This window comes from Hippopotamus amphibius, chromosome 11 (assembly GCF_030028045.1).
Source record: "Hippopotamus amphibius kiboko isolate mHipAmp2 chromosome 11, mHipAmp2.hap2, whole genome shotgun sequence".
Lineage (NCBI taxonomy): Eukaryota > Metazoa > Chordata > Mammalia > Artiodactyla > Hippopotamidae > Hippopotamus > Hippopotamus amphibius.
In genome coordinates this window covers 40783963-40797861 of record NC_080196.1, presented here as the reverse complement: position 1 = coordinate 40797861, position 13899 = coordinate 40783963, and the positions used below count along the sequence as shown (strand labels likewise).

Here is a 13899-nt window from a genome sequence, read left to right as displayed (position 1 = left end):
GAAGCACACATATCAGGGTTAGGCTTCTTCAGTATAGTAAGTAAGCTTACTGTTAGTATCTGTCAGATGTGATCTACAGTTACTTAGATAAATGTGATGCCTATTGAGACAGTGGAGGATAGAGCTACACGTGTTCAGTAAGGCTACAAAAACATTCCGCCGATTTAGTTCAGTCAGGTTTTTAATGGCTTGTAGTAACTGAGTGAGGTAACTCTGGGGCATTTGCTATGAAGAATTCTTCTTACTGAAGAACAAATGAGTAACATTGGATAAGTATTACAACAGTGTGACTAATGTTTGAAATTTACCATTTTTCTAAGAATTTTTCTGTAAACTTTCAAAAGTAGCAATGTTTGTAGTTACTATAAATCAAGCTTTGGAAGCCCCTGAAATAAAGACTGCTTTCCTTTTAGGAAAAAAAAAAAATGCAATTTTCTGGCATAAGAGCATAGTGCATTTCACTTAAGTGTTGCTATAGTTTATACTCATTCTCTCCTTTGTTTCATGAAAGGTACTGTTAAGTAAACCAGATTTCTGTCAACTCCCTGGCATTTCCTTAAATGTAGTAAATCTGAAGAAAGGATACTGGAAATAAACTTGAAGGCCTGGAGCTACCTAGAGGGCTGAGGCCAGGTGTGGGCATCCAGCAGGGTTTCCAGGTTGTTTATCTTCGTCCTCGAGAACAAGAAATGCATGGTAGGATGGTGGTATTTTAGATTTAATCAAAGCCCCCTCTAATATGCTAAAGAAAAAGTTGTGTAACTTTGGGAGGTAAGAATCCCTTCATTACTATGACAAAGCCCATGCTTTCTAGTAAAAGAAACACTCCAGGATGTTAACAGGATTTATCTCCAGGGAATGGAAGTACAGGAGATTTCTTCCTGCACACCCCCCCCGCCCCTCGCTTTTCTGTATTTGATAGATTTTCATTAAAAAGCAGGTATTATTCTTACAATGAAAAGCTGTATTTTAACAAATCGACATCACAAGCTCAAAAAAGTCTCCATTAGCAGATTTATAAGATAACACAAAATTAATTAAAGCATGAGGATCCTTTGATTATGTTAAGTCCAATATTCAAACATGGGATAGAGTTTTTAGAAAGGCTTTGTCTCAATTTAGGGGAATAATTAGCCCTATACTAAATGATGCTCTAGTCTCCCCTAACAAACATAAAAGTCATACTTGAAGTGATCAAACTGTTTCCAAGTAATTTAACCATTTCCCGGAACAAAAACTCAAGATTTTTCTTGGTGCTCATTGCCAGAGGGACACGAGATCCACAGTAGATGTGGCTCCTCTGCTCACCCTTGGCTCATTGGGAACCTTGTGTTTTGTTTTGTTTTATCTGTTTTACTTCTTTCTTTTTTCTTAAAGCTCTTTATTGGAATATAACTGCTTTACACTCTTGTGCTAGTTTTTGAGGTACACCACAGTGAATCAGCTGTATTTATACATATATCCCCATATCCCCTCCCTCCCTAGACTCCCTCCCACCTTCCCTATCCTGGCCCTCTAAGTCATCACCGAACATCGAGTTGATCTCCCTGTGTTATGCAGCAGCTTCCCACGAGTTATCTGTTTTACATCTGCTAGTACATATATGTCCATGCTACTCTCTCACTTTGTTCCGGCTTCCCCTTTGCCGCGCCCCCACCCCCCCAACCCCGTGTCCTTAAAGTCCTTCTCTACATCTGCATCTTTATTCTTGCCCTGTCACTGGGCAAACTTGTGTTTATCTCAATCTCAATTCCCAGCTCAAATGTCATTTCTCCTCAGCAGTTCTCCCTGACCCACATCCTTTCTAACCCTTCCTGTCATCTATATTTCCATAGCACTTTACCTCTCATTATTACAACCTTTTCATTTAGGAGGCATGACACTCCCTCCCCACGTGGCCTGTTTGTAGCTTGGGAGCTCCTTGAGGGCAGATATCATATTTTATTCATTCTTTGATCCTCATGCTTATCATAGTGTGGTGGATTAAAAATGGCCATAAATTATTTTCCCTTCAAGAAGTGGAGTGTATTTGCCCTCACATTGAATCAAGGCTGGCCTTATCACTTACTTTGATTAGTGGAATGTGGCAGGTGACACGCTGCCTTGAGTCACTGTGTGAAGTCCAGGTGCCCTCCCGGAGAGACCATGTGGAGAGGGAGATTGCTGCCTGGCCAGCCTCCAGCTCTTCCAGCTGTCCCAGCTGAGATGTCAAGACTTGTGAGTAAAGCCATCTTCAATTTATAGCCCCAGGTGAAACTGAAGATGGCTAAAGCCAGCCCAGATTGCAGAATCATGAGCAAATACGTGACTATTGTTTTAAGCCACTAAATTTTGGGTGGATTGTTATGCAGTAATAGATTATGGAAACACAGAGTATCTGGGATATGGTGAGTCTTCCAATAAGTGTTTGTTTAAATTTATTTATTTACTTATATTTTGGCCATGTCATGTATTATGCGGGATCTTAGTTCCCTGACCAGGAATCGAACCCATGCCTCCTGCATTGGGAGTGCGGAGTCTTAACCACTGGACCACCAGGGAGGTCCCCAATTAAATTTAATTGTAAGAGATTGGATGGGTAAAATTAGTCTAGATGACCTTCGTGGTCCTTTTTAGCACTGAGATGCTATGATCTCAAGATCATTAATGACCTTGGATTACGCCATTACTTCCTGTGTTTCTACTGATAAATGAGAGTTGAATCTGGATGCAATATAGTTAAGTCCTTGGGCATCTTAGTCCATCTGGGCTGCTATAACAAAGTACAATAGACTGGGTGGCTTAAAAACGACAGAAATCTATTTCTCACAGTTCTGGAGGCTGTGAAGTCCAAGATCAAAGTGCTGACAGATTAGGTGTCTGGTGAGAACCCACTTTCTTATTCATAGATGGCTGTCTCCTTGCTGTGTCCTCATATAGTTGAAGGGAGGAGGGATCTCTCTGAGGCCTCTTTTATAAGGGCCCTAATCCCACTAATAATTATAAAGGTGACCTAATTACATCCCAAAGACCCCATCTCCTAATACTATTATCTTGGGGATTAGGATTTCAACATATGAATTTCAACATATGAATTTGGGGCGACACAAACACTTAGACCATAGCATTCCATCTCTGGCTCCCCAAACTTCATGTCCTTCTCACATATCATCAACTCAAAGGTCTAAGTCCAAAGTCTCATCTAAATGTCATCTAAATCAGATATGGGTAAGATCAAGTTACAATCCATTGGGCTTTGTGATATTTAATGTATTAATATTTAGAGACAGCTACCTAGGGTCACCTATTTTGACAAATCTCTTTTCCAAACCTATTTTTCTGCAGTTGTATTGATTCCATTTAGTTTCTCATGTGTAAAAATCATATCCCATAACCCATTTACTGTAGAACGTAAGCTACTTTGAGATTTTTTTTTTTAGTAATGGAGAAAAGTTTGTGCTAAGATAATTAACTCTTTCCAATTGGCCTATACTCGTTTTTTTAGTCTAGAATTTTTCTCCAGTTTCTTAGTAGAGATATCAAATCTGCAATGATGACCATGCAATGAAAAGTGAGCTAACCCATCCAAACCATGGCATTTTGTAAAGTTTGAAATGTCTTAGGATTTCAGGCAATCTGCATTTTGGAAGAAGACTCAACCTTTGAATTGTTACTCATTTTACCCTTTCTTTAACGCTGAACTATTTACAATCAGTTGACCATTTTTCTTCATCTTATTGTTTAGGGAGGAGATGGATGCTATGGGTTTATGAAAATATTCTTTGAAGATAGACTGTAGTCCAAGCATCAGATTGGTCTTTCTGAGGTCATGCATGAAAATCAAGATTTAGCTATGTTGCAGTTATAACAGAAAGGTCCAAAGTCTAATCTCTACCAGGGTGTCAGAAGCCATTGGTTCTGTGTTTAAAGATCTTCCCCTGATGGAAATGTGGGAATGGAAGGGAGTTGGAGCGAGAGGGCAGCAGCCCACAGAAACTGGGCTCTTATGCACTTCCTAGTCTCCTGTTTTAAATGTGAAATGTTTTCTTGGTTTTGAAACATTTCTGTGCCTGTTCCTGCCACCCTGACAGCCTGGTTTGAACCAGTTTCTGGTGGAGACCTTGGTGCCATGGTAATCACCCATAGGCTCCATTTGGCTGTGTCCCTGGGAGCCCAGCTTCTGTACTTACTCATGGTCACCACTCTTGGTCCCCCATTTGGTTCTGCCCTCCTAGCAGTCATTGGAACCTGCTGTAAGTCTAACTCTTTCTCATCCTTCAGATGCAAGGTCATATGTCATTACCATAGGAAGAACTTCCTTGGCACCCAAGATAGGTTCAGGTCGTCCTGATGTTGGTTTCCTGTATTTTACTGTCAAGGTAGTTATCACAATTTATAATTATTTTTGTCATCTATTTGCTTATTTTTGTGTCTTCGGCACTTGGGGCAGTGCCTGGCACATACCAGGAGTTCAATAAATGTGTTGAGTAAACATGAACAAATGAAGCTTGTAACTTGGGCCCCCACCTCTTTTAGGGTACAATTGTATAAGACCTTGGGCTAGTTACAAAACTTATGTGAGTCTCACTTCATACATGTGTAAAGTAGGGAGGGATAATACTGTTTTATTTACCCACAGTTTGGGGTGCTGTGTATGTAGCAGAAGCTTAGTAAATGTTTGCAGAATGAGGAGATGCACCTGCTATCTCTGTGATAAAAGACACATTTTAACAAGAATTTCTTTCATCTAACAGGCAAAAGAAGTTATCTAAGCAAGGGGAATCTTGTTTACTGAGTAGGAAATAAAATTCAGTATTCCATATGCCTTTGCCCAGGGGTTTATATTTCTCTTCAGGTTGTACCTTTATATTAGATTTTTTTTAATGGAGGAGGGGAATTTTTTTAAAATGAATTTGGACCAAACTAGTGATTTGATTGACTGCCAGTTCCTGAGGGGTTTGTGTCTATCACAGATTTTAGCTAAGTTTGGCCCACCAAGAGTACAGATTCTAGATTGCCCGTATCTTAAAAATCTGTAAGAAAGAATCAATGGTGAATGTGATCTGAAGACTAGGGGGAGTTATATAGAGCTAACATTGTCATCAAGTGGTACGGCTTACTGCCCTTCTGAAACAGTGTCAGGATAAGATCCTGACCTTGCAGTGATGGCAAAAGTGCTTTCAGCCTAACAGTTCTTTGTATTACAAGCCTTCACAGGCTGGCCTCCCTCTTTTTTTTTTTTTTTTTTGCTGCATTGTGCAGCATGTGGGATCTCAGTTCCCTGACCAGGGATTGAACCCGTGCCCCCTGCAGTGGAAGCATGGAGTCTTAACCACTGGACTGACAGGGACATCCCAGGCTGGCCTAACTTAACCTGCCCTTTTCCCCCATATTTCCCACTGCATCAGTGAAGTGAAGATAACTTATATAAAGTACAAATGCTACACAGTTTTTCTTTTTCTTGCTCATCTCTTCCCCGCGTGTCTACCTACTTCCAGAATTTCTTCCACTGACATTTCCTTCAGCATACAGAATACAGAAAAGGGAGAAGATGCAGGAAGGGTCCAACCGTAGCTAGAGTTATGTATTTTATTTGAGCCTTATCTCTTTAGAGAAAGGGGAACAGAGATGAGAGGAATAAGTTAGAGATGGTCTGGAAAAAAAAAAAGTGCAGAGGTGAGGGGTGTGAAGAAGGAAACTCTTCAGTGGAACATCTGCTGAAGGTGAAGTGAGCCTGGATGAGGAACTCAGAGATAATCCTCGGTGTTTAGCATCATGATCTGGGAGTGAGATCCCAGCGCTGAGCAAGGAAAAAGGCCAGCAGGTGGAGGAGTCCCAAAGCAAGCACGGCTAGTCTGTAACTAGCCTGTGTCTCCAGACCAAGTGGCCCCATTTGGGTGGGGAGGATTTGCCGAGGGAAACTGACCCCTCATTCCTAGCTCATCTCCAAAGTATCCTCACTGGCATTGCCCTGGGATGTAAATGAATTCCTAACTTGATGCCTCCTCTCTACTGACTGTCCTAGGCTGAGTCTGAGGTGGAGATTTGGGAGTGATGATAGACTGACACAGAGGCCAGTACTGCTGCCGAGCCCTTGACCTGGATGTGGGCTCAGGCTCGGGCTCTGTCTCTGGATACAGTTCAGATTCAGGCTCCAGCTCTGACTCAGGCTCCATCTCGTGATCCAGGTCTAGGTCCAGATCTAGCCCAGTCTCTTGTTCTGACTCCTGCATGGGATACAGATCCAAGTCTAGCTCTGATTCCTCCTCTGTTACTGGGTCCTGGAGTATGGTGAAGCCTGGACTTTTACTTCTGGGGGCTTCTATAAGATGGCTGCTCATTTTATGTTTTGATTCTTCTTTCTGAAATATACACAATTAGATGGGTTAAAACTTCCCAATTATATTTAATTGTTGAATAGTCAAGGAATTCAGAATACAGTAGGACTTAAGGTACCAGAAAGCATGGGTTCCTGGTAAAGCAGAAAACATTTCTGGCCTAAATTTGCTTTTCATCTTCTTCGCAGCCTCTGGTTCTTCAGTTACGTACTGTGCTTCAGGCTCAATCAATCCATAACTTCCAATTTCTCTAGTTTTTCTAGCCAGCCTGGATTTCATGGTCAGCCATTCAAACAGCAGAGGTCTTGTCAGCATTCCTGGACATCTTGTCTTCCTGACTTTACTTGTCTTTCCAACCTCCTAATGTAATCCTCAGCAAGCCCTTCATGACCTGGCCTCCTGCTATCTTCCTTAGCTTTATCTGTCTATAGTCCCCACCTTTTGCTCTAGCCATAAAGTTAGACTGGCAGATCTCTACATCTCAGTTTTATTATCCATCCCAAGGGTAAGGTGGGGTGGGGGTGGGGGTTCTAAAGGGATAGCTTAGGGAAATATTTAAAATATTTATTAATTGGTACGGCACTGGCACTAACCAAGCTTGCTGTAAAAGGATGCTTGAGGCCTCTGCTGCGTTGGGTAACCCCTCTTCAGTTGGGAAAGGATCCTGAATGCCACCCAGATGCCATGGCAGTGTGGGAACCTGGGACTCAGGGTTACTGCTATTTACCAGAGGTAAGGGAAGCCTTCAACATCTCAGACTCTGGGACAGCCACACTCATAAACCTTTCCTGGAGGCTGCTCATCTCTATCTGATTAGGTGTCTCCCCTCACCTCACCCCTACCCCACTCCCCACCCCAGTGCTTCACATCATCCAACCTTGTCTGTTTCTGAGTAGGTTTCTTGTATCACTGTCTCTGATTCATCCACACTTAACTCGGAGGACTCTGGCAACTTCCTTGACAAAGCAAACAGCACGGCGTCGTGGAGGGTGAGGAACAGCTGGGCTTTGGTGATGCCAGCGTCAAAGAAATCATTCTTCTCAAATGCCCTGACCACAGAAGCTACAAACCAAACCGAGAACACACACAGGGTCAGACACCTGAAGAGGAGCAGACCTAGGATGCAAAACACAGCCCTCTTCATAGGATGAAGGATACTCACAGTGACAACCTGCAATTAGCACCAAGATGTTGGCATTTTGGAAAGCATTGAACATCTGTGGGGAGAGAGTAAACCAGTGTTAGAGATCTTTACACTCACTAGAGGAAAGGGCTTTTTAATTAGCTGAATTTTAAAACCTCTTTGGTCATTCACTTGTCTGGGGTGTATGTACCTTTGTATCCCCATTCAGCTCTGTAAGCATTTGAGGAGTGAACTGCTATATGCCAGGAAATGCCTCAAGTGCCAGGAATACAAAAGAGAATCAGATGGCCTCGTGTGGGGTGGGGAGTGAGAGGGAGGGTTGCCCATGGTCTTAAGTGGGGAAACAGCTCACGTGAAGAGATAATGTTCATGTGAGGACGGTGCTAGGATAGACACAGGCACAGCTGTGATGGGGACACACTGGGTGGGCCTCATGAACAACCATATCCTGGTATTATTGCTTAGTGTTTGCATGTGACCCCCTTCTCTCTGGAGTCCACGAAGCCGAGGCAGCAAAATGTGGCCCAGAGTTGGTCAAGTTGGGAATGGTATTCAGGAACTCAGAGCTGCTCTGCAAAGTTGTATTTGAACTAAGTAAGACATCAGATATTTAATATCAGATTAATAAACATCAGATACTGACCTCAAGTATATACTTCAGCCTATATATATATATATATACATATATATATATATATATATATATCTTCAGTGCATATATATATGCTCTGAGCTATAAATCTTAACATTCAATTCACAAGAAGTCATCAGGGACTTCTCTGGTGGTGCAGTGGTTAAGAATCCACCTGCCAGTGCAGGGGACACAGGTTTGAGCCCTAGTCCGGGAAGATCCCCCATGCTGCGGAGCAACGAAGCCCACGTGCCGCAACTACTGAGCCTGCACTCTACAGCCTGCAAGCCACAACTATTGAGTCTGTATGCCACAACTACTGAAGCCCATGAGCCTAGAGCCCCTGCTCCACACTAAGAGAAGCCACTGCACTGAGAAGCCCGCACACCACAACGAAGAGGAGCCCCCACAACTAGAGAAAGCCCGTGTGCAGCAATGAAGACCCAACGCAGCCAATAAATAAATTAATCAATTAATTAAAAAAAAGTCACCGTTAACCTTAATACTCTAAGACTCAACAGGTTCCAACCCTGGGCACTAACTTGGAGTGTCAAAAGAAAGAAATAAAACAGACCGACTCTACTTCTTTCACTACCAAGAGAAAACAAGAAAGTGATTCTCGATCATATGGAAATTATAAAGTCATTTGGTAAAGAGCCACTATAGACATATTCTAAATGACAAGCAATGGGAGATTGAAATCCCATGAATTAAGAAAAAGCTTAAATGGAGTGGTTGTCTCTAATGAGAACAACTACTGGGATTTTTCTCAGTGAGTTTAAGTTTTTAATTATAAAGTAAACAAAACATAATGATTTCCTCCAACAAGGTGGTATAGAACAAAGCAAACAGCACAGCATCGTGGAGGGTGAGGAACATCTGGGCCTTGGTGATGCCAGTGTCAAAGAAATCATTCTTCTCAAATGCTCTGACCAAAGAAGCTACAAACCAGACCTGGAACACACACAGGGTCAGACACCTGGGGGGAAACCTGCATTTTTAGAGTGTGAGGGTTCACCATGAATCTCTGAAGGCTGCAAAGTTAAGGTGCCAGATGTTGCCTCAGTGATGGGGCTGGAGCAGAAAGTCATCAACATAGCCCAGGTTTGGAAGGGTCATGCCAAGGACCAGAACATATGGTGCCTCCACAAAAATGGAGGACGAGAGAAGAGAGGAAAGGGTGGCCCAATTATACTACAGAACAGGGGGAAGGGTGATATAAAATCAGAGACTTTAAGTTCCAGTGCTGGACAGGCCCCTTCCTAGCTGCGAGCCCAGGACTCTTAGGGGGAAATATGGTGTGTCTCTCAGGGCTATTGTGAGAACTAAACGAGATAGTGTATATAAATGTGCTGAACTCAGTCTGGCATGTAAGAGGCATTCAATAGTGTAAAACCAATTACAGCCTAAGACTGGGAGAAGAGAACACAGCCCAGTGGTATAACCTAAGATGGAAAAGTCCCAAAGATAAGACATTATCAAGTATATTTGAGTCTGTAAATGGGGTGTGTGTGTGTGTGTGGGGAGGTGTTGGTGGGGAGAGGGTGTCATGGATGGAAAAGTCCTTAATGTTAAACTCTTCTAAGCCTCTCATTTTATAAATGAGGAAACCAAGACCCAGTGTAATTTATTAAGTTACCTCGGGTCTGATGGACAGTGAGTGGTAGTAAAGCCAGGACAGAGCACACATCCACAGACTACCAATCAGAGTTCTTTCTGCTATGACAAGCTTCCTATTGCCTTAGACCAAAGAGGAGCTGGACTCACTTAAGACAGAATCATATTTGCTTAGGAATAAGAAATAGGATAAAATATAAATATTTTTGTTAAAATGGAATCTGAGGGTAAAAGAAAGTCAGCCAAAGGATTGTATCTCAAAAAAGGGCGGGTGCAATTAGAGCCAGGAAGCAAGTGGGTTCAGGATGGGTAAACCTGAGCCATCATGAACAGGAGCAAGAATGAGACAGAGGACTGAAATTGAGATAAGCTGGCTTGGAAAAAAAAAAAAAAGATTGTACTTAAGAGACATTAAACAATAAAACCAGTAAGGTTAGTTGTGCACTTGAACTGTCCTTATTGTACAAGAAGGAGAGAAATGAAAACTGTCTGAGAAACCAGAAAGTGGGAAAGGGACCAGAAAGTGGGAGAGAAGCCAGGACTCAGGGAACATAGCTTTTGAAGGAAAAATCTCTCCTGCCTTTTTCACCCAAAGATGCAGGCAACAAAGAAGGAACTGGGGGAGATCCTTATAGGTACTGGACTGGGCAACCCCACGCTTGGGGTGTCATTTCGTCACAACTTCTTCAAATCTGGGTGCCTTTTTAGAGCAGCTGAATAGTGGAGAATTCTTCGTGAACTTGCTTCTGTAGCATTTAAACCTATTCCTTGACATTTTTTTGTAGCTAACTCCCAGGATATGCTGGGAGTTGCTGGGTGTGGCACCAGCACAGATTGTTGTTTCAGTGGTATTGAGTTTCCTATTTTTCAGTCCTTGAGAAACAATATGCTGTGGTTAGGGAACCAACCCTAGTTTAGCAAATCAGAGTTGCTTCATTTTCTTTTTTTCTGGTTGACCTTAAACTGTCTTTGGTGTTCAAGTTTCTAGTGACCTAGAAGTCACAGAGCAGCTGATCAGAGACTAACAGGATTCAATCAGGATCAGGGCTGGGGTGGTGGTGGTAGGAGGGGATCAGAGTTCTTGTGAAAGCCTCCTTAGTACTTACCTGTCTTAATACGACCAAAGCCCGTGCATCCACAAGATGTACCATGGAGAAGTCCAGGATGATGGTGTGGATGCTGGGTGGAAGAGATGAAGTTGAGTAAGGCAGGAGTGTTCTACCCCGGACCTGAGTTTCAGAAGTGTCAGGGAGTGTGATCGACACGCTCCTAGAGGGGTCATCAGAGAGCCAAACCTTCTCCACCTCCTCAGAGTTTGGATTTCTCTGCGATGTGGGAGATGTTATGTACGGTACTTGGTCATCGGACATAGTCTGGCTTGTGTCCATGTTCTCCAAACGTGAGCAGCGGACCAGGTTAATGGAGGATGAGTTGCGGCCCCGTTTACTTTCAAATCGTTCTGTGTAAACAACCTGGGACGACAGAGTTCGGGGAGGACTATGATAAGACTCAAACAAGGCTGGAAGTATCTGCAACTATGCTGTTTCTATCGACTTCCTCACTTCCCTCTCTCTTGGAAAACTTATCCACAGACTACACGCTATACCTTTTCTCCTTAGATATCTCACTGTCACTTCTAGCTTGTGACTAAAACCACGTTCATCTTTCCTGATCTTCACCACTCACAGCCCACCCCTCCCAGCTTCCCCACATGCATCAGTGACATTTTCATCGCCCTAATGAGCCAGACTTTAAATCATCTTTGATTTATTCTTTTCCCTCATCCCTGGGTTCTAGTCTCCAGCACCTACTAGAACTTTGAAGTATTTCTTCCATCAGTTCCTTTTCTCAACACCTTCTGTTATCAACAAAACTGCCTTCTGTCAGACTTCCTTAAGAAGACAAAAGTTACTTGAGCGTGTCTATCTTTACCTTTCACTCCTTTCATCCTCCTAATAGGCCCGGAGTACCTGCCATTGCTTAAGGACAGTACCAAACACTGGGAATACAGCGGCATGAAAGATGTCATGGGGACCAGATTCTAGCTGGGGAGAGGGCACATGTCCATTTAAAGGATGAATAACAACCTAAATGGACAAGAACTGTAAGGCATGTGGGAAAATGAAGAGTTCATTTGCTAGAGTGGTACGCTTTGGGGTGATGTTTCTTTAAGAAAAATCTGTTGTTCTAATAATGTTGCTTGTGAAATAAACTTTAAAAATAGGGAAAAAATGTAAAGATAATAACTATATAAGGTAGTATATATTATATTGCTAAAAAAAAAAAAAAACCAGTGGTGGGACAAGCGATAATATTACAGTTCAAAGGAGAGAGGTGTTCCCCAGGGCTTCATGGTCACTGAGGCCAGGTCTTTGGGGGACAGCTGAGCACTGGCTCTGTGTTGGGGAGATACAAGGTCCTCCAGGCAGAAGAAACCTCTTAGAGCCTCCCCTTTCTCTCCTTCATCGACTCTACACTCTTTCAAGAGCTTTCACAGTCCCCTCCCGCCGGGTCTGCCTGAACTTACTGCCCAGGCCAAGCCGCTTACTCTGAGGACCTCGTGCTTATTTCTGCCTCAGTGTCTTCGTCCAAGCCTATTCATGGACGGGGAGTCCTCTTTTTTCCTACCTGACATAAATCCAAATTTCTCTCTCCTGCACAGCTTAAGTCCATTACTACTGTGAAGTTTCCCTGCCTTTTTGAGTTTGTGCTGATCTCACTTTACCTGAAGTCTTAGGGTTGTGAGAATATAAACACACAATTTAGAACATAACAACATACTGCATGGTATGGTTTATCATACTGTTTCATCACTTTTAAGATGCACCATCACTTTTTGTATTATCAAGAAACAAAGAAAACACTGCAAATTAAACTATAACATTGCCATCCACTATACAATGCCTCTAAATTTCAGAAATGTGAAAAATGTATATTTTGGGATGGATAAAATACAATAATAGCCTTAAATGTCACATTAATAGACAGTTGTTTGTTTGTTTGGCAGCACCACACGGCTTTGCAGGATCTTAGTTCCCCAACCAGGGATTGAACCTGGGCCCACAGCAGTGAAAGCACCAAGTCTTAACTACTGAACTGCCAAGGAATTCCCCCTAGGTCTGAATTAAAATTCCATGAATTGCTTAATCCTGTGATTTTGAGGGGCTATAGGTGGGTATGGGTATAGATGAAATAAGACTGAATACGAGGTGATAAATCTTAAAGTGGATGGTGGGTACATAAAGGCTCATTATACTTGTATCTACTTTTGCGTATGTTCAAATTTTTCCATGAAAAAAACTTTTAAAAAAAAGTACAGCCTAAATGAACCTTGAGGACATTATGCTAAGTGAAATAAGCCAGTTGCAAAAAGACAAATCATACTGTATGATTCCACTTATATGAGGTATCTGGAATAGTCAAAGTCATAGAAACAGAAAGTATAATGGTGGTTGCCAGGGGCTGGGAGGAGGAGAAAATGGGGAGTTGTTTAATGGGTCAGAGTTCCAGTTTTGCAAGATGAAAAAGTTCTGGAGGTAGATGGTTGTAATGATTGCACGACAATGTGAATATATTTAACGATACTTAAAAATGGTGAAGATGGTAGATTTTATGTTATGCACTTTATACCAGAATTAAAGAGAAAAAGAAAAAAGAACTACCTGGAGACAGAGGCCCCTAAAAATTCTTTTTCCTTTTTCATAGTGTCATAATTCTGGACACATAGTATGAGCTCAATAAATACCAGATGATTATATTCTACTCTAAAATGTATTTTCTGATGTCCTGTAAATACTCTCTACGATACTCAGTGAAGTGTGGATACAAAATAAAAATTAGAGACGGTATTAATTCTAGTATAGAGTGGTCCTCTTGGCAGGGAAGCTGGTATCTTCCAGGAGCACAGTAGAACCTAGGCTCCATTTGGGTGTATGGCAATGAGAGTGGGCACTTGGTATTTGTAGGTGCCCATGTGAGGAGAGGGATGGGAGGTGTGTATGTGGAGGGGGGAGTAAATTTGTGTGTGTGTGTGTGTGTGTGTGTGTGTGTGCGCGCGCGCATGCGTGTGTAGACAGAGCGGCCCCTCCAGGGTGTAGGTATAGACTGCATGAAAGGCCTTGAAGCTGGAAATGAACAGCCCTGCTCTGGGGAAAGGGAATATTTAGACCAAATCTGAGTTGGAAATTAAT

At 42.4% G+C, this 13899-nt stretch overlaps 1 protein-coding gene across 1 annotated transcript in view; it reads right to left on the bottom strand.

Moving 5' to 3' along the window:
• Nucleotides 1-4760: 4760 nt before the first annotated feature.
• Nucleotides 4761-13899, bottom strand: part of SLC26A8 (solute carrier family 26 member 8) — a 66529-nt gene continuing 57390 nt past the window's right edge. The window contains 5 exon segments of the mRNA XM_057699410.1: nt 4761-5996; nt 5998-6341; nt 7195-7379; nt 7480-7534; nt 10816-11181. Coding sequence (XP_057555393.1) covers nt 5915-5996; nt 5998-6341; nt 7195-7379; nt 7480-7534; nt 10816-11181 — 1032 coding nt within the window. The 3' untranslated portion in view covers nt 4761-5914.